Source organism: Anomalospiza imberbis, chromosome 17 (genome assembly GCF_031753505.1).
Source record: "Anomalospiza imberbis isolate Cuckoo-Finch-1a 21T00152 chromosome 17, ASM3175350v1, whole genome shotgun sequence".
NCBI lineage: Eukaryota > Metazoa > Chordata > Aves > Passeriformes > Viduidae > Anomalospiza > Anomalospiza imberbis.
In genome coordinates this window covers 3,486,856-3,514,550 of record NC_089697.1, presented here as the reverse complement: position 1 = coordinate 3,514,550, position 27,695 = coordinate 3,486,856, and the positions used below count along the sequence as shown (strand labels likewise).

The 27,695-nt window shown below is 44.3% G+C and overlaps 1 protein-coding gene across 1 annotated transcript in view; it reads right to left on the bottom strand.

The window, feature by feature from the left end:
* Positions 1-8,891: 8,891 nt before the first annotated feature.
* Positions 8,892-27,695, bottom strand: part of PTPRT (protein tyrosine phosphatase receptor type T) — a 444,327-nt gene continuing 425,523 nt past the window's right edge. The window contains exons 28-35 of the mRNA XM_068207489.1: positions 26,830-26,965; positions 25,533-25,682; positions 21,232-21,405; positions 18,140-18,271; positions 14,203-14,328; positions 12,729-12,892; positions 11,728-11,863; positions 8,892-11,000 (exon numbers count right to left, since the gene is read on the bottom strand). Of these exons, the coding sequence (XP_068063590.1) occupies positions 10,947-11,000; positions 11,728-11,863; positions 12,729-12,892; positions 14,203-14,328; positions 18,140-18,271; positions 21,232-21,405; positions 25,533-25,682; positions 26,830-26,965 (1,072 nt within the window). The 3' untranslated portion in view covers positions 8,892-10,946. The remainder of the gene's footprint in view (positions 11,001-11,727; positions 11,864-12,728; positions 12,893-14,202; positions 14,329-18,139; positions 18,272-21,231; positions 21,406-25,532; positions 25,683-26,829; positions 26,966-27,695) is intronic.

Genomic DNA, 27,695 nt, shown 5'->3' with positions numbered 1-27,695 from the left:
CAAGCTTTTCAGTCTCTTGATCCTATACAGACCAAGGCTCACATTCATCTTGCTAAGAAGATTACTGCTGGAAACTTCTGGGGTAATCCATCTCCAGAATCAGGTTCTGTATGTTTCACCGTTTTTTCCTAGGCAAGCCAGGCTGTCTCTCACAGTTGTTTTAGAGATAACCATTTATATATGCAATAAAAAAGCTATTTCACCACGTTGCTGAAAATTCCATCAGGTTATAGTTTATCTTAACAGTCTATCATTTACAATGCACTAATAAAGAGGTACTAAATATTCTATTGGTTTTGGCATAAAGAGTACATTATCGGTGTTTATAAACACATCAGTGAATGTTACAGACTTTTTAGTAACCTCATTGACCTGTAATATAAAAGCCCTGTAGCTACTGATTCACTATATATATATATATATATATAAAAGCACTTTATGGATAAACCTTTACAAGCCATTTATAAAAACACTCTTAGTGAGAAATATGACACACTCCCAAATAGACAGAGAAATAACTCACACGGAAACAAGGTCATTATGAGAAAGAGTAAAAGTCTTTTTATTTGGTTCAGCTTCTGCAAATTAAAGTTCTACCTCAGTGTACAGAAGTAAAATTAGCACAAACTAGAATTATAAATTTATATAATAAATATTAAATAATATACATAAAGAGATTTTTGATTGTTTTTCAAATATGTGACTCAACAAAAGAAGAAGAGAACCTGAAATGGCCAAGATAGATAGATCAGAAGAATTTCCAAGTACAAACAAGAAGCATTAAATCTGTTCCTTCTGTCTTTATGCCATTTAATTTATGGCACAGGTCATTTTCCTGCAGGTATCTATTGATGAGGGAACACCTCACATCTCACTGCAGCCATCTCAAAATTAGTTGCCCAAATTGGTGTTTGTCCCTGAGCTAACTCAAACAGTGGAGCAAACCAGGCCCATTCAAGGGACAATCTAACCCCTGTGCCTCATGCTGCTTTATCCAAGACAGACTCACCCTCTGGAGAAACCTTTTCTCACCATCAAGGTCCTTTTTAGTGTTCCTTCTCTAGGGCTGGACAATTTGGTGTCTTCTCCTAGGTAACAAGTGATAGGACAAGAGGAAATGGCCTTGAGGTTGTGCCAGGGGAGGTTTAAATTGGAAATTAGGAAAAAATGCTCCAGGAAAAGGGTAGTCAAATCCTGTAGCAGGCTGCCCAGAGCAGTGGTGGAGTCACCATCCCTGGAGGGATTTAAAAGCCATGTGGATGTGGCACCTGGGGACGTGGGTTAGTGGTGGCCTTGCAGTGCTGTGGGAATGGTTGGACTTGAGGGTCTGAAAAGTCTTTTCCAATCTAAACGATTTTGTGATTCTGTCATGTAAGCAACCAAACCTGAGCAAGTCCCAGCTTTGGAGTCTGCTGGAAAACAACAGCTGTATGCTCAACTCAGTGTGGGAGCTGATATTTAAAGGTTCAGCTTGTGAGACAAAGATCTGCAGCTCAGGCAGAGAGTGTTTGTCAAACCTGACAGAGCTTGCAGCAGGAGCAGGACAGGATCCTGGCTGCCAAGGGGATGGATGGAAAAGCAGCTGCTGGTTGGAGGCAGGGACTGACCTGGATGAAATACCTGTGGATTCACACCTTGGCACGCGTCAGCCACGGCAACAGGAACAGGGTGTGGAGCATGTTCAACCCAGTGGGTTTCAGGCTTTTCCATCTGTCTTCCCCAGCAGCTTTATCCCATTGTTATCCTTGTCCTGGGCAGATGAGGGGACAGAAAGTAAATCTGGGGCTGTTTCTCAGTGCTGGTGCTTCATCAGGTCCTTACAAGACCATCTGGAATATGGCAGAGCTGTCTCTGCTTTTTACCTTCCCTAAATGCAACCTGTTGTTCATATCAAGTGTCAGCAAAATATTTTGGATGAAGTGCCAAGCTGAACTGTAATTAATCACTATGTTTCTGTTGCACAGTTGGGACTCAGTGAAACTTCCCCTCAATCTGACACTTCAGTGAGGAGCTTTTTTTTTTTTTTTTGATATCAACATCTTCTAACACTCTCCCTGGTATAACAATAACTCTCAAGGGTGTTTCATACAGTCTGACCTCATTATGATGAACTCTTTAAACAAACAGTTGTATCTGAATGTTCACCACAATTAAGATAGGGAATTTGCTTCATCAGGACAATAAAAAAAGCAAAACACCCATATCTGAGCCAAACACCCAGAGCAGAAACAGCTTTTTTCATAGCAATGAACATTTTAAATGAAGCATTTTCAAAAGAAAATAAGGCTACAGAAAGGAATAGTAAATTAAAGTTCCAAGGTACATGTACAGTCCTTTAATAATAGATAATCCTGAGTTGGAAGGGGCCCACAAGGATCATTGACTCCAACTCCTCTTAACAAAAAGAGGAGCTATGTATTCTTGTTAATAAGACTTATTTAATATTTTTTTTTCAGTAATGGACAGCTCCTAATAGAGCAGCTCTTACCACAGTTGGGCTCTACAGCTGTAGCATGGCTAGTCTCTCCTGTTTTGACACACTAAGCTGTGGATCTCGATGCACTCCTGCTTGTGTTCTTGGAATAAAGAGGTCTTCAAAGCAGGGCAGTCTCATCTACTCTCTTTGCTACAATCTACTCCTTTGCACTGACTGAAGGGGCCAAGCACTGCCTTGGATATCTGTTGATGAACACGTGTGGAAGCCCAGAAGGTGGGAAGTGTGTGCTAGGAAATGTGTGAAAACAATCACTGCTGACACCCATATCCACTGTTTGGGTGTGGCAGCACAAAACATCTGCACAAAATCCCTTCCATGTTTGTGTCCCTTGGTTTGTTCAGCCTGGAGAGGAGGAGATGAGGAGAGACCTCACTGAGGTTTTCAGCATCCTCACAAGGAGCAGAGGAGGCACAGCTCCAAGCTCTTCAGTCTTGTCACCAGTGGCAGGACTCAAGAAAATGGCAGAGAACTGTTTGGGGGAGGCTTAGGCTGGAGTTCAGGGAAAGGCTCTTCCCCAGAGGGTGCTGGCACTGCCCAGGCTCCCCAGGGGATGGGCACGGCCCCGAGGCTGCCAGAGCTCCAGGAGCGTTGGGACAGCGCTGCCAGGGGTGCCCAGGGTGGGGCTGTTGGGTGCCTGTGCAAGGATGGGGCTGGGCTGGGTGATCCTGGGGGTCCCTCCCAGCTCAGGACATTCCAGGATTCTGTGATTTCTGTGACTCTTTGTCATGGTTTAGCCCCAGGAGCAACCAAGCCCCACACGGTCACTCACTCACCCCACTCCAGCTGGATCAGGGAGGGAATGGGAAGGGTAAAAGCCAGAAAGCTTGGGGGTTGGGATAAAGACAGGGGAATCAAAAGTTGTGCAAACAAGGAGAAAGCAAAACAAAGAGTTCATTCCTCACTTCCCATGGCTGGGCAGGTTCAGCCATCCTCAGGAGAGCAGTGCCCTGTTGCACTAATTGGTTACTTGAGAGGAAAACCACCATTGCTCCAAATGTTCCCCTTTTCTTTCTTCCTCCCCCATTTCATGCATGATGTCACATGGTCTGGGACTTGCTTATAGTCAGTTTGGGTCACTTGTCCTGGCTGTGCCTCCTCCCAGCCTCCAACACACCCCCAGCCCCTCCCCAGCATGGATGTATGAGGAAAGCCCTTGGCTCTGTGCAAGCCCTGCTCAGCAATTACAAAAATATCTGTATTATCATCCCTGTGTTCAGCAAAATCCAAACCCCAGCCCCAAACCAGCCTCTGGGAAGGGAATTAACTCTATCCCAGCTGAACCAGCACAGTCCATCAATGTAAACCACCAGAAAAATCTCAGGAACCCATCAGCAATTGTCATTCAGCACTGAGTATCAAGGAAACAATACAGCAATACCTGTCAGAGAGAAAAAGTTGCAAAAATATGCTTTGCTCTAACTCATGCTGCTAAGAGTGTAATTTTCAAAACTACTAAGCTCACATCCACAGGCTTTCTGAGAGGACTGACACAAAATCTGCAGCTAGGCTGAGTGCCTGCTGAATTCTCTTTTCTGCTCATCTCCTGAATGACAACCATGATGCAAAGCCCATCACTGTGACAAGATGCTGGTCTTATTTTTTGTCATACAATCACCCCATCATTTCCAGCAGTGCTGCTCACAATGCCTTGCCTTCTCTAAGTCCAAAGAAAAGGCACAAGTACAAGAGTCTCTTAGTAAAACATTAATCTCAGATCACAGGTTTATTTTATGGATTTGCAACACAGCCCATATTACAAACATTGTCTGGGAACATTTACAAGAATAAATAAGATGGACTTGCAGTTGTAAAAAAAAGATTACACTTCACTGTAATGTACAGTCAAAAAATATATCTGATATTCATTGACTTGACATTATTTACCTTCCTTCTTTTAAGCTAGAAAGAAAAGACACTGAATGCACAGTGTTGAGAGTTTTGTATTTATATTTTTTCCTTTTTTTTTTTTCATACGTGCTTTATCTATCAAACATCCAAACTGTACAAGTGAGTTTCACCAGTAATCCATAAAGGCCAAGGGGGAGGAGAGGGGGCGGCACCGCAACAGCAGAGACTCCTCTCATGCAGCACTCCTCCCTGCCCAAAACCACGGCCAGGGAGCTGGAATGGCACCCTGCTCAGCCAGAGGCAGCCACAGCATCGCCCTCTGAAGTGGTGACAGGGCTGGCAAGAAGCGATGCTGGCACTTTTGGACTCCCACAGGGTCGGTGCGGGGAGGGAGGAGATTAAATCAGGGTGGGAGTGAATTTTGTAACTGCGGTTAGTCGGGATGGGTTAAGGGGGTGTTAAGGATGCAGCTCAAACTTTTGGCATAGAAGTACAGTGTTTAAATGCTGGCAATGCAAGAAGGGGCTAGAAAGGCAATGAGGGGGTAATTCCAGTTCTGCTCCAGGTACATGGAAGTCCAGCACATGAAGTTTGCTTTGACTGTCAGCAATGTGAAAAACTGAGTAGTGTTTGTCCTGGTGAGTCTCAGAGTACCTAAATTCATGAAAGCTTGTAAAGTGCTGGCCCCACTTCCTCTTCCATCCCCCAAAACAAACTCCTTTCCGTTATTTCACACAAAGAAGATTTCCTGGGGATTTCCTCACTGAAAGATGATGTACTCACACAAGGAAATCCATCTCCACAGTGCAACACACGTGAGGTGTCTCACAGGGTGTCCCAAAGAGTGGCATTTCAGGATAACAGATCTCCACTGAAACACTCCTTCTGTGACAATTGCCTCCACTAAAGGAACCACTAAGCTCTTGCGTACCTATATATGAAATATCAGGATTGGTCCCTAAGGGACATCTACAGCATCTTCACCCTGTACCTCCAGAGTGCCACGGACTGGCTCGTGTTTATACTGCTCAGAAACAGCTCATTGAATTGAATTCCAAGAAAAACCATTTTAGCTTGTTCTTTTCCCTTTTCATCCTTTTTAAATTGTTTTCCCCCTGCTAGGAAACACTATGGGAACACCAGCATCTGGCATTTAGTCTGCTGCATTAGTTTGTCTTTTAAGGCTCAGGTTGAAAACAGAATAGTGGTGGAAAATCTGCTGCATGAACTGGGATGAGGATGGGAAGACTAATTTAGATCCCTCATGTTTTTACAAACTGGAAAAGCTGCCAGGTTTTCACATTCTGCTAGTTCAACATTAAACTGTAGGATATTCTGAGCACAGTTTATTATTTTTTTCCACAAGGGAAACTTTTAAAATATTTTAACACAGTAATTAATGGTTATAGACTAGAGGTCAATGGAAGTCAGCAAGTTTTTGTCTATTTTTTTTTCTTTCCATCACACTCCGTACCACCAGGATTTGGTGGTATATGAAAATATATGATTCTGCTTGACAGTTTGAGCAAATTGTACATTCTTCAAGTATGCATATGAGGGAGATGATTGATACCTTTTCCAAGTCAATGAACAGATAATACATGATGGATTTTCCTTGTGGTCCTTGCCAAAACGGCAGAAATTGGGCTTTGCTCGTTATGCTGTTGGCTCACCCTCGAGGAAAAAGAGCTGTAGGTATTTTTGGGAACAGGGAAAGAAAGAGCACTTGCATTGAAGTTGTATATTATGTATGTATGGCTATAGAAGACTGCAATCTAAATAAGCAGGAGCACAGGAGGGTTAACAGAATCCTCATTACTCACATCTGTCTCTCTGACTTAGCTGGCTCCTCCTGTTCCTCTGTCTGGGCAGGGCAGCTGCAGTGCTTTGTTCTGCCCTCACACAGCAGGAATATGGAATTTTTGACCCAATAGCAGTGGTTATGCTGAATAAATGTTGCCACTTTTGCCACATGGCCCCCTTTAATTTAATAACAAAAAAAAATGGGGTTGACTGTCTTTTGTACACTTAACACAAATTAAAGATTCTCAAATGAAAATGCAGCAGTTTCACACCAAGGTCTTGAGATGCCCCTTTCACTTGTTGGAGTGATCACAAAAATTAACTGTGCTGCCAACATCATAGAATTGATTGTTCACATTTATTACAGGACAATGAAGTTTTCCAAGGGGAACTTTTCCACCACATTGCCCATCCAGGACCATGCCAGGACTGTGCACTGCTCTGTGACTTTACAAAAAATTCTGCAAGTGTGACAGATAGAAGCACCTCATAGTTGAAGATTCCTCTCTTGAGCAAATCTCCTTTTATCTTTGTCCCTCAGGATTTATTCCCTCTGTCACACTCCGAGTGCTCCATCTCCACAGCACAGAATGTGACATTACGTGTTTTTTATGATCTTGGCAGGAACTCAAAAGAGTGAGATGAGAGCAGCTGTGCAAGAATGAGAGAGAGAGAGAGCAAGGTGCAAATTTCCTACCTGTTTCAGGATCCATTTCATTTGCCTTCTCCTCCAATGTTTGGTTTTTCCCAAAGGAGATTCCTTCTCCTTTCCTTCTCTTCCAGATGGAAACTGGTTTAACTGCCTCCTGAACCACCTGCTGCAGGAGCCTCTCTCCTTCCTCTGTCTCCACAGCACACCAAGAGCAGTGACCAAAAATCGCTGGCTTGAGATTCCCAAGGGAAATGCCACCAACTACTGCTATACTGCTAAAGGGCCTGTGGAAAGTCAATGGGAAAGCTACTCTAGCATCTTAATCTACTTAAATCTACTACTGTGGGATCCATGTGGCTACTGGACTTTTTTTCCCCAGGGAATTTATAGCTTCAGTATAAAAGGCTAGAAATTACTGATAACCAGTGGAATTCATTGCTGCAGTTACACCATTAATAATTTAAGATGTTGGTTACCCCCTATATGGGATAGTGACCCTGAAGCACCTGTTTCTACTTCCTTGTATTTCAAACCAAACTTTACACCAACTCTGTGCTATCACAAACAGTTCCCCCTCACCTCTGAAGGATGTCTCCATGGGAATAAGTTCATCTTCATTATGTCCATTCAAATATTGTCAATGTGATATTTTTTCCAGCCTAAGTTTCAATCACTGAGGAATTCACCTTTTTTTACTGCACATTATCACTTTTCATCCACAGCAGGGGATGCTTAGGCTGAAAAGCTCACACTGACTATTAATCCTTCCAGGAGTGAGAAAACCTCCTTTATCTCATCTCATAATTTCTTTCTTTCCCCATGAAAACAAACCCATCACCCATAATCTTGCTTCAAACACATTACCTACTTCACTTTGGACTGTTCTCTAGGGTTTAAACAACCTCAAGGTAATAAAATGATTTAAAGTGAGCCTTTCCACACAATTCCCTTCATCATTAATTCACACTTGGCATATATGCACTGTGCAGGGAGGAACAGCATGAAGATCCCTGAGCCAACAGAGACTGGAGCTGGGTCAGTCCCCCAAAAGCACCGTAACTGCAGGAATTTACAACAGTTTGGCAACACAATCTGCAGTGTCTGCTGAGCATCTTCCCATATGGGTTTTAGGCTGGACATTAGGAAGTTCAGACACATGGTTGAGTAGCCACATAACAAGCTGTGACTAACAGTTGGGCTGTGGTAACCAGCATTTGCATTGAGCTCCTATAAAATGTAAAATTTAGCTTAAATATCTTTCCCTGCAGTTTGTGCCAACATCACTTGGCTTTTGCAGAGGGCTGAGCACACAGGGAGGTGCTGTGGGCCAGCTGATACAGGTACCTGACCCTTTAGTAGTGTTTTTCATACCATAAAACATACCCAAACCTACTTCCAGACCCTAAACCAGTGCTATTCCGCTCATCCCACACGTCCTTCCCCTCACTCACACACCCCTCCTGTGGGCTTAACTCTGGCATTTCAATCCACTTTCTTTTAAGTTAAGCCTAAATTACCTCCTACACTTCACACCTCAGTGATACTGGCATTTCTTTCTTTACCTCTCTCTGTGTTCCCTTATCCCAGCTGTCACCCTCGGTGCTGGCTTCACTCCCCTAAATCACGAGGGAGACCTGTCACTGTGCTACTTTCTATGTAAAATTAACAGAATGCTAATTACTAATTAATATTTCTATAGTATCCGCAGGGAGTGGTTCCCTTTGGCTTTCTGGAGTCAGCAGAGTCAAAAACACTTTACTGATTTGTAGCTTCTTCATACCTGGGCAGTTGCTGAAAAATCCCATGCTGGGATTAGAATTCCCTCTTCCCTTTCCTCTCTCAACACCTAACCTACACTGTTCCATCCAGCCAACTGTAATCAAAACACCAATATTAGACTTTTCCTCTCACTTTTATCTCATAGTTTCACTTTGCCTTCTAGTTATTTTTCCTGCTGAATTGTGTTGTTTAGTTGCATAAAGAAAAAAAAACCCAGTTCAGACCAGTCCCTTGAGATGCCAGACACCCACGGACAGCCCCAACTGGAACTAAGGTTGATTTCATGATTTTTTTGCAGGCAACAGAAAGGACCAACCAGAAACAGCACAGAGGCTCCTGTGAGAAGGTGGTTCATGACTAGTTAAGACCTTCATGATATTAAAGCCAAGAATCCAAAGCTTCTTTGAGAAAGCCCAGGTGGTTCAGCATACTTTGCTTGTCAAGAGGGGTATTAACGAAACTCCAAGCATCCTTCCCTAAGCTGGGGCAGGTCTTGGTGGATGACAATGGTTTGGCCGGGTACTGGTGTGGCTGAGTCAAGAGCTGCTTTTGCCAGATTTCATTTCCATCCCTCCTGATCAAGGTTAGGGTGTGACTATTGAAGAAAGAATGACCGTGAAGCAGAGGTGCCTTTTGAATTCACAAAACATTTTGAACTTCTGGCATGCTCCGTGCCAGACATGGGCAGGACAGAGCTCCCAGCAGCCTCTGAGTATTTACCTGAGGGTGGAAAACTACAGGGTGATAAGAAAATTGGAGTTTCCTTCAACTCTTACCTTCAGTCTATCTTTTAGCAAGTCTGAATTTAAAGAACCCTACACCCCAGAATCCATTTTACACACAGAGCAACCTCATATCCCTACACCCTCAAGATAAATAAATGGCTAAATTGAAATACTAATTATTGTAAAGTCTTGTTCATTCAATTATTTTTTCCCCAAGATTACCCTGCAGACCTTAGTCATTAACTACTTAAACATACTTTTTCAGAAAAGCAATTTCTTAGCTGCTAAGAAGTCAGAATGAGGTCCACAACTGTGGCAAAACACATCTGGTGTTTGCTTCAGAGAAGGAGACTTGCACAGGCATTTTTGCAGAATAAAACAAAAGCTGTTGTGCTAAAGAAGAGAAGTTGCTGTGCTGGGCTAACGCTTCTCTTTACAGGTATCAGAATAGGTTTCTGTGTATGTACATCACCGTTCCTACAGCTCCAATAGGTTACAATTTTGAAGCTTGTAGGGCCCGTAAATAGTGAGGAAATCTTGCCCAAACCCAATTTTAAGAACCTCCAGAGTTTTAAACTCTTGAGCAGGAACTTTCTTTGCTCTCTGCTTGCACAGTGTCTAGTTCAGCAGTGTCCTGGCATGTCTAGGGGTCCTAAGTTCTACAGCAATACAAATAATAAATAAAAAATAGTCATACATAGTATATGAGCAATAATACCTACTTCATACCCTGTTTGTCAGAGACAAACAGGTTAGCTGTTTCCCAGCTAATACTTGGGAAATGTGGTAACCAAGTTACCAGCGTTGCCAGAAGAATGCCATTTGTTTGGTGCAAATATTTAACCTTCAGTTTCAAGTGGCTGGGAAACTCCTCAACAGCTTCACCAGCAGTGGAAGGACACAGACCAGAGGGATGGAACTGGGTCATGCACAGCCCTGAAGTCGAGCAGAAACTGGGAGGAAATATTTCTGTGGAGGCAGTGGATCCATGAACAGCTTCTCATCTCCACCATCTATTTTCATGCTTAAAGGGACTACATTTGGGAAGAGAATTCCAGCATAGTCTTTTTTTTTTTTTTTTCGTGTGTGTGTGTGTTGGCCTTTTCATTTTGAAAAACAAATAAAAGGAAACAGATAAGGTAGGCAAATTGTAATGAAACATTTCATGTATCCCCTATGGCTATCTCATTTTTCCCAAATGACTGCTGCATGAAATTAAAAAATTAAAAGGCTGGGATTTGAGAACAAAATTATAAATTAAAAAGGAGACATTTAAAAGAGAATTTCCTAAGGGTTTCATTCCTTCCCCACTCTGCAGCAAGCAGAACAAAAACACAATCCAAAAGAGGAGAGAAGTCAGAGGGGATTAGAAAGTCCAGTCTTTCAGCCTGTCTCCCATGTTGCTATTTTTTACAGTAGGTTATTTAAGAAGCAGTAGATGTTCCGATAGAAAGCAGGCAGCAGCACACACAGGCATCGCCTCCTCCTTCCAGCGAGGTCTCTGCAACCTCAGTCTCTTGCTGAGAAGGAAGGAGAAGTTTTCCTTCCCACACTTGTTACTGCCTTCCAGTGTGAGACAGGGGAGAAGCATCTGCCAGAGTTTGGGGTCTGGCACATGGTGGGGTCCCCTCCCTTCGCTGGGCTAAAAGGAACTCAAGTATTCCAGTGCAACCTCGTATACAAATTTATACTGTTCCTGAAAGAGAGCACACAAAGGAATGGCATTAGGATATGGGAAAATTCCCCAGAGCCTCGTTCTACAAGCAACAATACCTCCTCCCTCTTTCTTATAGCCTTAGGCAGGAGCAGGCAAACGCTGGTTGTGTTTCTGAGTGATCCTGAGCAAGCATGGCTGGGAGATGGTGTCATCAAAGGAAGAGAAGAGCACTCAAAGAGACAGCCCCAGTCTGGACTATTCATTATTTGCCTCCAGCCCTCACTGCACGTGTTGTTTCTGAGGCACGAACTCAGAGTGATGGATGGAGATGACTGAACTCAGGACAGTTTAATCTCCTGGGCTGCAGGGAGCCAGGCTTGGGGGCCGGACTTTTCTCCTTTCCTGGTTTCCAGATGTGTCACAGCACCCAGCACTGGACTGGGCAGGAGGAAAAATCCCTGCATGGACAGGAGGACAAATCCCACTCTTCCCACAAGCATGGTGACAGCTCTGTGGGGTTTGACCTCCTGAGGCAGCTGGGCATGGGACACAGGGTCCACCACGCTGCCAGGGCATCCCCTCTTCCCAGAAGGAGAAGCAGGAAGATTCACTGAACGTGCTAAAACAGGACCAGTTTTAACTCTGGTGTCTCCATGTTCCCATTCATTTTGATTCATCCTGAACTAAGCCATGTTGACATTTTCTTACCTATCCTGAAGTCCCTTGCACACACACTGGGTGGGGAATGAGCAGCAAGAAGCCTTACCAGCGACTCCACCATGTTGGATTTGTTATTCCGTAGCGTTTTCACTATGTGGAACACGTCGATGATGTTCTGCTGTTGGATCATTTCACACACACTGCAGATGGCACAGAAGGTGCCGCTGCGTCCTCCGCCGTTCCTGGCAGTGGGACAAAAGAGGGGAAGGTGGGGCTGGTGAGGCTGAGGGAAGGAGAGCACACACAGCTCACACCTCCTGGACAGGTCTCTAATGGAGAGATTCCTGTCACATGGAAGGTCTCTAATGTAAGGGCTGGTGTTCAAGGGTTTGTGTGCCTAAAGGGGCTCCAAGAGAGCTGGAGGGGGCTTAAGACAAGGGCTTGGAGTGACAGGACAAGGGGGAATGGCTTCCCACTGCCAGAGGGCAGGGATAGAGGGGATATTGGAAATTCTTTCCTGAGAGGGTGGTAAGCCTCTGGCACAGGTTGCTCAGAGAAGCTGTGGCTGCCCCATCCCTGGAAGTGTCCAAGGCCAGGTTGGACAGGGCTTGGAGCAACCTGGGATAGTGGAAGGTGTCCACTAGGACTGAGTGGCATTTGGGGTCCTTTCCAACCCAAACCATTCTGCGAGTCTATGAAAGTGGAGACCTGTAGAACAGGGGCAGGCATGGAAGGGCTAAGGGATTCCTGGAGTGGGGGACAGGGAAGCTCAGGGACTGCAGTGCTGCAAATCCCTGCTCTGGGCTCACAGCAGCTCTGTGCTCAGAGCTGGGTGCATGGCAGGGCTGCTTCAGCTGTGTCTGCGCTCCAGTCACGAGACCTACAATGTACCAGGGCTCTTGGAGCTATTTCTCACTGCCATCAGTAAAATCCCTGGGCCAGGATACTATAATGCAGCACAATATTCAACTTGAAGTGTATTATAAATGTACTTTAACTCCATTTTCCCCAGCTGAAGCCTGGCAAACCACCAGATTTCCAGATCCACAACCAGTTGTCTTCACACAGCAGCACGTGAGGCTGCAGACATCTCCCAGCCCTACTTACAGGCAGTGGACCACAGTGCGTCCGTCTCTGCCATCGTACTGCTCCTGCCACTTCTCCAGCCTCCTGACCACCTTCAGCAGGGAGCGCTTGGAGGGAGGGGTGTCCCTGTAGGCCGGCCAGCCGATGTACTGCAGGTGCTGCACGATGCGGTACCCGTCCTGCGGCTGCAACACAGAGCCTGCTCAGGGGCTGCACGGGGCCAGGGGAGGGATGGGCAGGGCTGGGAGCACTGCTTGCACAGCACCCTGCCCTCTGCACCAGCAGTGCTGGTGTTCTCCACGCTGGGTACAGTGCAGAAACAAGGGCTTTTCTCTAACCTGGATAACAATTCTTACAGAGCCAAGCAGACACCAAGTGCACAGGAGCCTTGCTTGGCTTCCAGAAGAAAGTTTCATCAAAGTGCACAAACAGATCAAATGTCTCTTTGCTGGTTGACTGTGCCGTGCCATAGGAAGTAGAGGCAGCCCTCAAAAATTCTCAGGGGATTGTGGAGGAGAAGGAGCCTCACAGATTTGCTGGCAGTGGCCGTGGTGTTGGACATGGATGAGTGCAGAGAGCTGTGAGCACAGAGCACCTGCCCTGCCAGCCCTGCATCCATGGGCCAGCTCCATCTGAGAGCCACAGAGCCTTGGTCTGACCAGTTTTATGACCCCCAGGCTTTCTCTGGGACACAGGAAGGTGTCTGATATCCAACCAGTTTATCAATTTCTGTGGCTGGACCACAAAGTTCCCTCTGCAGTGCCACACCTGAATGGCTGCACAGGCTCTGACCATGCAGACACTGATGGGTTACACTGCATGGAAATATAGTTTGCAGAGCCTGCTTCTGTTTCTGACAAGAAAAAATGAAAGAGGAACAACAAAGGAAACATAATCAATCTGGGAAGCAACTAATGAGAGAAAAATCCTCTGCTGAAGCCCTTTCCTGCAGCCCTGAAGTCGGATTGCCAGGGCTCAGTGTGCAGATAAACTTTGTTTCTATCATTTCAGCTGTCCTGGGGCTGAGGGACACAGACAAAGAGTTGCTTACAGAAATGGCAGTTGCTTATTTATAGGGAAAGCAGTGGCAGTTGGGAATCCCAGTCTAGCCAGTAAACATTGCATCTGTCTTCAGAGACACTGCCTGGGAGCTGACAGATGGAGAGCTGCTGACACCATCCCAGTTTATTTCCTGCAATACTGATGGCTTTATATTGGCTACTAAGTGATGAATTGTTCTCAAATATACACAGAAAAATGCTCACCATTTAAATACAGATTTTCAGCTCATATCATCCACTTGCTGCCTTCAGCCAAGAGTCCTTTAGCAATGCAGGCTGATTAAATGTTAATTAAAGGAAGTAGCTGCAGTGAAATTTCATTCCTAGGTGAGAGATTTTGCATCTCTAAACCACAAGTCTTGGCTCTGCTTCTTCCTCGAGCCAAAATGCATTTTTGAGAATAACTAGGGAACGTGGTATTTCTCCTCTCTTACCCTGGCCATGTTGCAAATCCGGAATATCCGGTTGATGATATCTTCATCAATGTCTGCTGAAACAAACTCCACTTGGATTGGGCCATAACAACAGGATGTCTTCTCTGGCCAGTACTGCATGCAGAGCTAGGAAAAAATACAACACCAAACAGAAATCTTAATTATTAACATATTCTTTTTGTATCTATAACCTGCTCAAAATCCATCAATAATTTGTAAATCGTGGCTTTGTTCAGAGAACATCTCACTCTAGCTCAGTAAAACATTTTATATCCTGAATATGAAGAAAAAAATAAATATATTTTAGGGCCTGGACTTTTCTTCCTCTTTATTTTTGTATGAACACAATTTGGAACTGATTGAATTCTGGGTCTAGAGGTGCAGAGAAGGTGGCTGACAAATGAAGCTTCTATAAGGATAGAGATTTAACAGGAACATTGAAAGATTTGTGTCTGTAGATAAATTTAATAGGAACCATAGAGATTTGGTAAAAATGAGGAAAAAGTACAGGCACCAAGAAAATTAATCTTAATTCAAACAAACAGGAATTTCTTTTTTTTCCATAAGATAAACTTAACTTTTTTTGTTTTCTAGCTCTACCAGTGAGCAGGGGAAGGAGAGTGAGTTTGTTCTGAGAGAGCAACTCTGGTTTCAGGGTGAACCAAAACTGCACATCTGAAGTTTGTGAAGCAGGCTGGGAGTCTTTTTCTTGTGCTGATATTACTGAGTTCAAAGGACAAAAAACACCCTATGCACACAAATTACAATCTAAGGATTTTAAATCCAGCTGGAAATAGATCATGGCGCAAAAATATTTTGCATGAGATCTCATTAGCAGTTTCTGCTAAGATTGTATTTCTTTTGGATTTTTTTTTCCTTCTTATTTTCAAGTGTAATTTTGTACAAGCTTTGAAACCCCCAGATGCTCATTTGAACTCGATCTTGAGCTTTTCAAGTTCAGTCACTGCCAGCAACGACGTCAAGCGCGTGCATGCGGCTGCATTAATTCTGCACTCCTGCTCTTCCTTTGATCATATAGGATTGAAACTGGGTGGGATAGTCACACAATCTTATGCATCTTTGCCCTTGTTAGTTTTTCAAGATTAAGCAAGCCAGCCAAGACCACACAAGCAAGACCTTTGAAGGGTTTCTTTACTCTTCCTTCAGACTTTCAAGCTGCCTAGTGATCTCCTCTCAAAGTATCTGTCCCTCAGGCAGGGAGATGTGAGCTGAGCAGGAGCTTTAGCAAACAACCTCAAGGTGCAGTGGAAAGCAGAAAAAGATGAAACCTTTCCTTAGGATGAAAAATTTGCTTCTGCCAGAGCAGGTGTGTGAATGGCCACCTCTCCAAACACACAGGTGTATACACTGCTGAAAACTGCCTGCTGTGTGCTCTGACCTCCTCAGGGGTTTATTTGCCTTTTCTCTGTAGTCAGGGCACAGCCTGGGATCAGGCACTGATGAGCAGACAGGGAATGACAATATTGCCATGCAAGGACAGGGCAGGCACAGTGACAAGTTCTCTTCCATAAAACTCCTCTCCACAATGGATCTGATGATCTGCTGGAGGGTAGGAAGGACCTGCAGAGAGATGTGGATTGATGGGCTTGAGGCCACTCAGTCACACAATAGCTGTGTGTGGTCTGAAGGGCAGCAGAGCTGGGGAAGGGTCTGGAGCCCCCAGGAGCAGCTGAGGGAGCTGGGAAAGGGGCTCAGCCTGGAGAAAAGGAGGCTCAGGGGGGAAACCCTCTCACTCTCCACAAATCCCTCAGTGTGCAGCCAGGTAGGGGGCAGGCTCTATTCCCAAGGAACAAGGGACAGGATGAGAGGAAACAGCTTCAAACTGTGCCAGGGAAAGCTTAGATTGACTATTAGGGAAAATTTCTTCACTGAAAGGGTGGTCAAGCAATGGAACAGCTGCCCAGAGCAGTGGTGGAGTCACCATCCCTGGAGGGATTTAAAAGATGTGCAGATATGGCACTTGGTGGCATGGGTTAATGGTGGCCTTGGCAGTGCTGAGGTAACAGTTGGACTCAATGATCTTAGAGGTCTTTTCCACCCCAAGTGATTCTGTGATATCAGACTGTCTCACGGTGTCCTGGTAGCTCATAAAATGCAAACTTTAAAATCCTCCTTAACTTCCAGTGCCACCTGGGTGTTCTGGCATTGGCTGCACTCTCGAGGGAGGTGATACTGTGCTACAGAAACTGTCAAAGTGACTTCATGCACTGCCAAATCCCCTTTTCTGTGCCTACAGACCACATCATAGCAACAAAACTTTGCTAGGAAAGAAACCTAAGCTTTGTGCAGAAAGATAGTCACAAGAATAACACTGGCTGAGGCTGAATGGTTTGTGTTTTCCCAGAACCAAGTGTGAGAAAGTGTGTCATTTCCAGGAAAAGATGGGTTTTGCTTTGAAGTGTCAGGAAAGAAAAGGTGAAATTTGTCTCTGGATTCAATGCCAAGATGCAGAATCAAGGAGATGGAAGAGGAAAACAGAAGATACAGAGGACCTCTGGTTCCTCACAGAGTGGTGGGACTCTGCAGGGCATCAGGAGAGCCCGCTTCTGAATAAAGCTGTTACTGGGGCTGGAATGGAATCCCACCGAGTTCCCCCTGATGGGACATCCCCTTAAGGACTGGGGTGATTGGCTTCTCCATCACCATCCAAAAAAGAGACAAATAATTCACTGCCTTCAAGTGTGGTAAGACAAATGAAAGAGACAAATGAAAAATGAATCCATGAAGTACCAACTGTTGAGGGCTCCTCTCCTCTCATTGAACAAGGGCTGTAATGGGTGAATTAACCATGCCAAATGTACTCTCCACACAAATTGCATGATTAGACCTTTTTGAAAGCTGTCATCCTCTGCCACTCATCAGCAAGGTGACTGGAGACACCGGGGCAGGAGGAATGGCAAAAGCTTCTCCCTGGCAAGCTCAAATGCTGAAAATAATGTTGTGTCCAGTAGCCAAAATCCAACTTAGGCATGGAATTAAAAAGGAAAAGAAAAAAGAGATAAAAGGACTATATTATTCTCAAACTGTGCAAAGCACATTTCTCAGTACTACAGAATCATACTCAGAAATCTCAGGGGAAAGATCCTTCAAATTATTTCAGCTCTCTTGGTTTTATTCTTCTGGAAATGCCATATGAAAAAGGCAAGCATGAAGCACCCTGGGGCTGTGGTAAGGGAGCATTTTCCTGAACCAAACACAGACAAAAATATGAAAGGGGAGAAAGTGGGTTTGGGAGGGAAATTTTGGCCTGCAAACAGAAAGTAATTCTGTAATAGATAAAGTATGTATATAAAACTTCTTGATACTTTGAACTATATTTTACATAATTTTATATCAAAGTATTTATATAATAAATGGGGAGACTTTATAGCAACTTTCCAGTACATAAAAGGGGCTTACAGGAAGGCTGGAGGGGGACTTTCCAGAAGGGTGTGGAGTGATAGGAAAAAGGGGAATAGCATTAATCTGAAGGAGGGCAGATTAGATGGGATATCAGGAAGAAATTCCTCCCTGTGAAGATGGTGAGGCCCTGGGACAGGTTCCCAGAGAAGCTGTGGCTGGCCCACCCCTGGAAGTGTCCAAGGCCAGGTTGGATGTGGTTTGGAGCACCCTGGGATAGTGGGAGGTGTCCCTGCCCATGGCATGGGGTTGAAGTAAGTTGGTCTTTAAGGTCCCTTCCCATCCAAACCCTTTTATGATCCCTGTTAATTACAATAAGAATTAGCTTACAAAGAGCCAGACATATGGACTTATTCTCCATTAAAACCCCAAAACATCACCTATTACTTTCCAGCTCCCCTTCATTTATTTATTGGGGTGGGAGGGCACCCACCCCAATAAAATGACAGCAGGGATTCTCTGCAAACCCCCTGGATTTGAGAAGGGAGTCACATGCCAGGAATGAAGAGCCACTCACCTGTGCTGCATCCATCTCGTTGAGCATCACCACGGAGGAGCAGTTGTAATCAAACACCAGCCTCCAGAAGTCTGTGATGGTGTTGGGCAAGGGGTGCTGGGTGACAATGAAGGCAGCAGGCTGCTTGTGGCTCTAACAAAAGAGTAAGATTAGTTAAAAAAAAAAAAAATCAATCAACTTTTATTCAAAGGAATATTATACCCGGGAGGCTGTGGGGAGGCAGTCTGAGCCATTTAACCAGATTATACAAATCACATCTCCTGCTCCTTGTTATCGCTCCACAATGAATGAACGCCTCGTAATGGGATTCTTCTGCTCCCAATAAAGACATTTCATTAAAGAAGTGTCACAAGAGCAGAGATTACCCAAATCAATTATTTATATTTTGAGACTCAGCAAATAATGCTAATTCTACAATTACTACTACTATGACTATCAGTAATATTAATAATTGGAAGGAAAACAGCTGGAAGCAAATGTTCTCCTCTGCTGCAGTGGCCTCGAGGAAATCCAGAAGGGATTAGCCCCGTCTGCTGGGGCTGCCTGGGGGTGCAGTGTGACAGAGGTGGCACGATTGGATCCCATCCATCCTTTATGAGCTCGTGGGGCAGCATTCAGAGCCTGTGACACTGGTATTTAATTTCTGATGTTATTCTTTCACCTCAAAAAGGCCCCCTGACCTCAGTGTCCCTAAGCACGAAGGGGTGGAGCTGTGCTCCCAACCTCTGCAGGGCTGAGTTAATGAATGTTTGGGATGAAAGGCAACAAGCTGAAAACTTTATCACTTCCCAACCACGGCAGGCAAGGCTTAAATAAACCTGGAAACCACACAGGCCTTTGTGCTGTACATCTGTGAAACAGACTTGAATCAAAAGGCACACTAATTCTGGAGTAAAGAAAATAAAAAAGCACAAAAAATCCCTCCAGCAGAATAAAATTTTGGATTTAAAGTGAAGAAATAAATGAAATCCTGAAGTATTAAGCTGCCCATTGTGGGGGTTTGCCTTTTCTCCTTCATGTGAGGCAGATGTGGGTGGAAGTGCTGGGCAGGGAAAAAGCTTCTGAGTGTGCACGTGTGAGGAGGGTGATGGGACATGATGTACAGAGAAGGAAAACAAAAGGATTTCTTGGGAAATTTTCATCTGGAATGGACTTTTGTCTTTTTCCCCACTCTGCATTCCACATCTAGAAACACCAAAATGGGTCAAAGTTGTGAAATACCAGACCAGTGGTGGCAACAGAGTGGCAAATAAAATACTGAGGTTTATCTCTTAATTAAACACCAGAATGTTCCTGCTGTGGTTTTTTCATGGTGTACCAGTAGCAAATCTAGCTAAACTCTTGGCTGACGCTCATGTGTGCTTATAGGCTTTGCCATTAGGAGAAAAAGAAACCCTCCCCACCTCCTTGCTACAGGTGAGGACCCAGGTTCACTGTCCTATTTCAAAGGGAAGGTGACACAGAGGTGTGAATTACTCATGCAAGAGGACATGTGTGGGATTATGGGGCAATGATGATGTTAGGGACACATAAATTCATGTTTTTCTCTGAACCCCATGGATCAAACACAAATTTATCATCTCTTCTTCATGGCTTGACTCATGATGTGACTTAAGTCTCGTTTCTTAAGATTATATTCCATTGTTTTAGAGAAGGTTGAGGGACACTTTTGCTCCTTTCAGGGCAATGTGGGATGGATGGAGGGTGTCCTCTAAGAGTCCCTGCTCAGTACAAGATTTCACACCTCAGCAAGAACAGCTGTGAAAATGTAGGATTCTGGCTCTTCCCCTGTGATTATTTTTGTCCCCAGAAGTTCCTGAATCCTTTATGGAAAGATAAAGGAGAGCCAAAGAACATCATAGCAGCTGAATTTCAATGACAGGTAAAAAATTGCTTTGTACTAAAAAAGAAATTAATCCACTGGAATTTTGTGGGGAAGGATCCAAATATTAGCAAAGTGATTTGAGGAAATGAGGGCTGAAATGTCCAAACATTCCCAATCCCTAAGAAACCAAAGACTGGATTGTGCTCCTGCAGATGTGCAAAAGCACTAAACACACTTTGAATAAACAAGATTCCTGAGGCATGTTTGCAATGAAAACATCACAATCTTGCTGCAAAAATCTAAAATAAATTCTGTGACCGTTTGGCTGAATATCTTAAATGCAACAGCACTGCTGTTCCCCAAAGATTGAAGAACAGACAAAATTAAAAAACAGAGACCCTGCTGCTGCAAGGAAAAAAATGATGGCATTTCACCCTGGATCATATTTACACATACTCCAACTGCAATAATTAGTGGCTTTAACGACATTTGTGTCCAAAGGCAGCACAACAAAAAGAAGCCATCAACATAATTCATCCTTCACAAATGACCCGTGCTGTGAGATTCCAGGCTATAAACAAAGTGAGGGAAAACGCCTTCGGACAGAGTCACATCAGCTCAACTCACATCCTTTAGCCTGAAAATATTTTGCACATTTGATCCCTGCACTCCCACATTCTTGACTGCATAAGATCATATCAATCACTCACTCCACGCTGCAAATTATCCTTTTCAAACAGCTGACCTGGCAAACATTTCTCTTCCCAATGGATACAAAACCAATGTATGGGAAGAGCTGTCCCCCCACTTTTTTGTGCATCTACCTATGATCCAGCCTCAGACTGCACAATGAGGGGTGCCTTTGCCAAAAATTTTCTACTAATGTGGTGCAGAACTAGGGTGTGTGATCGCAGAAGAACAGCATGTAACAGAATATGCTGAGTTGGAATGGACCCTCAAGGATCATGGACTCCAACTCCTGGCCCTGCACAGCACCATCCCCAAAAGGGCCCAAAAGTATTTGTCTGAAAGCCTCTTGAACTCTGTCAGGCTGCTGCTGTGACCACGTCTCTGGGATAATCGTATTCTAGAGGACATATTTTGGTGACAGAGAGAAAATTTATGTGCTTTGCCTGGTTTGGTGATACCAGACTCAGAAACTACAGCTAAGTAAGTATTTTTCTTTGAATCCATTCTCCCAGAAAAGCATCGTGAGAGGGAATAAAGTCATGGCAGGCCGCGCTGGGTGTGCCAGAGCAGTGCTTACATCCATGAGTGCAGCATTGATGTAGTTGCTGGACTCCCCATCCACGGAGATGAGGAAGGGCAGGCAGCGGTCCAGGGGCAGCACGTCCATGCAGCGGTTCTTGTCGTGGTTGCGGGGCAGCAGCCCGATGCTGCAGTCCTCTGGCCGCACCCGCGGCGTCACGATGTTCAGGGTCTGGGCAGGCCAGGGAGAGGGGAACAAGGACACAAACAGGCTGAGTGCCTTGCAGTTCACTTTCAAGAATCACAGAATCACAAGGCTGGAAGAGACCTCCAAGACAATTGAGTCCAACCCAGTCCCACCAACTCAACTGAACCAGTGCCACACCCAGTCTTGTTTTTAAAACACCCAGGGATGGTGACTCCGCCACTGTGGAATTCACATTCTCTGAACAGAGAGAAACATGATTCGCTCTCCCGGGATTTTTCCTGGGAAGCTGTGAGACGCAGTGAGAAAGCTCAGAGAAAGAAGAAAACAATTCTTATCTCTACTGGCTGCTCCTGTTTGGCACATGTGGAATGTGTTATGGAGATTGTTTACCAAAGAGTGATTTGTTAATTGGATACCGGTGATGGATGTGTGGATTGATTGGCCAGTTGGGTCAAAGCTGTGTCGTGACTGTCTGGAGACAATCAGGGGTTTTTCTTTAGTATCTTTTTAGTATGCTATAGTTCCAGTACAGTATAGTATTAATGTAATATAATTTAGCTTAATAAAAGCGATTTATTCAGCCTTCTGCAACATGGAATCAGAGCGTGTTATTCCTCCTTCAAGGGTCACTGCTTCGATACACCACCTCCCCGGGCAGCCATTCCAGAACTTTATCACTCTTTCTGTAAAAAACTTTTTTCCTAATATCCAACCCTTGGCACAGCTTGAGACTGTGTCCTCTGGTTCTGTCAGCTGCTGCCATATGCACAACATGTTTGCTTTAAAGGGACTCAGAGTAGCAGTGCTTTGGCTGTTGCATATAGGTAAAGACTTATAAAATAAGGGCCTTGGTACCCTTGTAAAATCATGGCTCAGGCCTGCTACTTCAGCTAAGCAGAAAAGGCTGTGGGAAAGTGACTCAGCTGAATTAGAGGTAGAAAAACAAGTTATAGAACCATCACGTGTTCATTTCATGGTTTACGGTGGTTGGTTGAATTACATTTGCTGTGCTTAAATGGGATGTAACTGATTATGAAGTAACTGCTTGAAAAGGCCTGGTCTTTGCAATAAAGGGCTCTCCTTTGCACCTACCTGGGGACTCTGTGTTACTCAGCTTCAGAAGATTTAGCATCCCAGAGATGAAAAGGAAGAAGCACTAAGAAGCTTATTTCTGTTGTAACACGTTGTGTTTTGCAGATTGTCCTGAGGAGCTCTTCCAAACATTGTTAGCTCCAGCAAAAATTGAAAGCACTATACATGTCCAAAACATTTCCAGTTCTAAACCCACGGAGCAGCTAGATAACATTCCTGTTCTTTCCTAGAGGTTGGAAATAGGTGTCACAGGTAGAAGATGCAGCTTTGAGCTGGTGATGGAGTGAAACCTCCTCCTGTTTCTACCATCCTTGGTAGAAGGACGGAAGAACAAATTTATTTGTGTGGAAGCACAAATCCTTCCCCTCTTCAGGTGGGTCCTGTGCAGGTGTACCCTGAGTATTGACCACCCAGCAGGTCAGACTGTTCAGAGCCTTTGGTGATTCCTCAAACTACTGACTTATCTTATAAAAACCTAAGATAAAATGTAGTTTTGAGTTTTTTTAACAGAAAAATCTATTTGTTTTATATATTACTTAGATTGCTACTTTCCTTTTGAAGTGACACATAGGATGCTTCACTTACATAGTCATACCTAATCTCTGGGGCCTTGCTGTCAGTCTCTGACTGTTATCTGTCTTTTCCACAGCTTGACAGACTATGTTTCTTTAAATCTATTTTACTTCTGTGTTCCCCATTGTGGAGGCCTCCTGACAAACCAATCCAGGTTGGACAGCAAGGATCAAAACTCAGAAATCAAAGTGAATGCATCTTAGCACCAGTGCTTAAGTGGTGGTAGATCAATGGCTGTCTGATGTCACTGTATTTTCACTTTTGCATCTCCCCTTCCTGAGCAAAGCCCGTGGAGTCCAACAGTGAACTCTCTGCAGCCAGAAGAATACAAAATATTTACAGGCCAAAATAAACCCAAAAAAAACTTAACGAAGAGCTAGACTTCTGCCACAGAGAGGTTATAAATGAAGAAAAGAGGAAGGTCAAACAATCCAAGATAAAAGAATGTGTCAAAGTATAAAACTTGAAATAATATAGTTGCTCTAAATTATTCAGGTTCTACATTTTCTGGAGATGGAAAGCAGGGAGTCTGGCTGGGGAAACAACATGAAATCTCAGATCTCTGACAGTGCAGATAATCAGGCAGGTAACTTGCTAGTGATTTACTCCTGCCTATTTTATGCTACCCCCCTTTCTCTTGTGGTCCTGTACTGATTCAGACTACAAAACCTCTCCAGAGTGAGCTTTCATATGTCCAGACAACATGTAGAGCATGAGAAATGCATCCAGCCTTACCTCAGGGCCAATGGGACCTAAATACTACAAAATGCTAGCACAGATCTATAGTTATATCAACTGGTTCCTAAAGATTGCAGCAGAGATACCAGCTTTTGCATTAAATCCAGACAACCAGGGCTGAGGAACGCTCTGAGCCAAAATCCTGTAAAAATAGATTCTAAAACAAGACAGACACTGAACCTCTTATGCAAAGCACAGTGGAGCAGTTCCTTCCCACAGGAACTGCCAGCCCCTGGCAGCTCAAAAGAACAAGCACAGAGGTGACAAATCCTGTCTCATATCATGACAAAATACACCCAGCTAGTGGTGGCTGTTTTTTTAATGGTGTTTTTTTAAAACAGCATTTGATGAAGTTCGGCTCTGGCTCCTTCATGCCAAACTAGAAACACTTTTACAGACCTGCTATCACTTGATAGAACCAGATCTTTTTAAATTGAACTACCATCAGTTGGGATCCACATTCTTTATCTCACTATACCAACCCCGATGATTCCCTGTAAGGCTTCAGATAAAAGACACACATTCTGCCTTTACATAGAGAGGGAGGAAAAGAAACCTTTGATTCAGGCTGGGAATCCCAAAAGACATCCTCTTGCTGCAAAAGACACTTTCCTGAGAGAGGTAAAGCAATTAAAGCAATCTCCACCTTTTTACTCTGATTATGAGTGGCCTCAACAAATTGTAGATGTCTTTTTCTTTCCTATCAAACTCACCTTGCTCCAGTTTTCCCACAGTCTTGTTTTTTCTCCACATCGATGTTGGCTCAAAATCATAGTTCCACAGAATTTTTTTATTTGGAAGAGACTTTAAAGCCCATCTATTCCACCCCTGCCATGGGCAGGGACACCTTCCACTGTCCCAGGCTGCTCCAAGCCCTGTCCAACCTGGCCTTGGACACTGCCAGGGATCCAGGGGCAGCCACAGCTGCTCTGGGCACCCTGTGCCAGTGTCTCTTCAGCCTCATAGTAAAGAATTATAGACTCATGGGGAATAAGACTGGAAAACTTAGTTCAGTGTTCAGAATTCTGGGTGAATTCTCCACTTTGTGAGAGGAACAACTGCACAGGTGTTACTAGAGGGCCCATGGCTGGAGTTTCCCAAGCCCATTTACCAGGGTGTGATAAGTAACAGGGACAGGAAACAAAGGAGGAGCCCACATTTTGTTGCTTGCCCTAGGCAAAGAGCACTAACGGAGCACCTGTGAGTTTTAGTGTCCATCATTTTGGGTCTCATCACCAGTTACTTGGCAAAACATCTGCAGTGAACTGAGGGATTCATTCATATTTCATTGAAAATTAGCAATAGCCAAAATAATGCTCACTGAGCTCCCTCTCTCTCCTGTGTGGAAGGTTGTCAACAAGTTGATTGTCAAAGCTTGGAAGCACCATATGAGCCACAAGAATGGATAATAAGGCACCTTGAGGCATAAATGTTTCTATATAAATTATGGAAGGAAATGAACAACACAATACTCATTAAAATAAGAAGTACAACATTATGTGTGAAAATTAGTACCCTTGCTCTACTGGAGTGATGGGGACAATTTTTTCCTTGCTGAAGGCCAAATAGTCCATGCTTAAAAACAAATCTCTGCCTGACCCAGTAGTGCAACAACAAAAATCAACTGAAATCAGACCTTGGCTCAGTGTCCTCCTTGTCTGCTCTGCTGGAAATCACAAAATAACACACAGAAATTGATTAAACACCTTCAATACACCAACTGCAGTGACTGAGACATATGAAATTACCTGAAACTCATCTTTTATCTGGCTGGAATTGGTCTGTGGATCCAGTCTGCTGATGTTGTAATATATGGATCTGAACTCACAGACTGGAATGGCTGTGTTGCCACAGAGACATGCCTCCAAAATGGCATCATGGACAAACACGTACTGCTCCTGCACAGGGGAGGAGATATTAAAATCACATTTTTAATATAGATCATGAAATATCACTCTTCATTTTTTCTGAAGTCATGCCCAATATGCATATTTGGCTCTGTTTCATGTGGAAACAAATTACACAGTGTGCTGTGTGACAGCTTTGTGAGCATATTTCATCCGTCATTGAATGTGAGGTCTCACGTGTTCATTTCAGATTTACAAGGAAAATGGGGAATTGGCACTCTCGGGAATGTCGGGACAAAATGGGGGTGGGCTGAGGAGGACATCAGGGACTGCCCACAAGGCAATGGTCACTTCCAATAATACTAGAGAATCACAGAATTGTTTAGGCTGGAAAAGACCTCTAAGATCACTGAGTCCAACCCAGCACTGCCAAATTCACCACTGAACATGTCCCCAAGTGTCACATCTGCATGTCTGTTAGATTCTTGCAGGGATGGTGATTGCACCACTGTCCTGGGCAGCTGTGCCAGGGCTGGACAACTGAAGAAACTTTTCCTAACAGACAATTTAACCTTCTCTGGCACAGAGAACTAATAGATACAGAACTAATAGGTTTCTTCTGGGTTCTGGGTATTTTGGGTAAAACTCTTTCCCTAAAGTAAATATGGGAAGTCCAACAAAGTTAACAACCCCTCTCTGTTCCAGACTATTGTCCTGTCCTTCAGGAAGGGAAGGGGTTAAGGGACACACATAAAACCTGTGCAAGAGGATAACAGTTCCACAGGAGTTTGTGCAGCTGCCAGACACTGTGTGATGGAGCACCTTGCTTAATCAGCACCCAAAGCTTGAATCAAAGACGTTTGTTTGCTTAGCTTGTAATAGATATACACTAGGTACTACTGGAGCCTGAAGTGTTCTTATGAATGAGTCATGAGAGGCTTCAGGAGCTCTTTTTTCCTACTATGAGAATAAAATTAATCAGCCATGCACAGACCTAAACTTCAAGGTTTGCCCTCCTGTCTTGGAGGCCCCGGGTAGCTGCCAGTGAATTGATTCGGTGCAAATCCGGGCACGCTTAGCCACCAAAAGTTCTGCATAATCAAGGCACAGAGCGAGCCAGTGTTGACTTCATAAATTGCTGGGCAGAGAAGCTGACAGGAAAGCAGCACCTCGTGCAGGGAGAGCTGCTGGCACCCACCTCTGTCTGCACCAAATTGACCCTTTGGGAGCGCAGCTCTCGCACGCAGTTGAATATATCCACCACGCCCTCATTCTCTGCCATGTCCAGCATGATGTCAATGGCAATAAAGCACCCTGTCCTCCCAGCCCCAGCACTGGAAAAGAGAAAAACAGGAGGATCTGTGTGACCAAGGGCCGTGGAGAGGCAGGACTCTGTGGAGGAGAGTATAACAGTAGCACACACACTGCCATCTCCTCCTGGGAGCTGCTCCCACTCCCTGCAGGATTCATTTTTCTGTTGTAGGATTTAAGAAAATGAGGAGAAATAGTATTTCTTGAAAGGGAAGCAGAAACAAAAGCTTTGTGTTATTGAACATCAACAAAATACTGCAAAAATACTCATTATAATTTTACAGGTCAGGTCACCTGTACAAAACAGACACAATTCCAGAAATTTTCTTCCCTGGGACTCTCCAGAAGGCATGCATATATTTACTCCAGTGGGCATGATGAAAGGAGCTCAGTTCTCCACCTCAAATGCTTCTTTTCCCTTTGGAATCCTGAGGAGTTTGAATCCTGAGGAGGGTGATTTGAAGTTATGGATTGTAAATCACAGAGAAAGGAGCTCAAGGCTACTTGAACCCTTCAGTTCAGAGCTCCCCACTGCTTGTGAGAATTGGGCCATCTCCTGCAAAACTGTGTTGTCATCGTGTCCTCCTTCCCCTCTGGGAAATCATCCAAGCTGCTTAGGTGTGAAGAACGGAGAGACAAGAACGTCTCTTCACATTACTCTGAAGGAAGCAGAACTCTGCTCAAACCAGGGAAACTTCAGCTGCACTGAAAACTCCACCAGAGCCGAAAGCAAGGAGATATGAATGACCATAA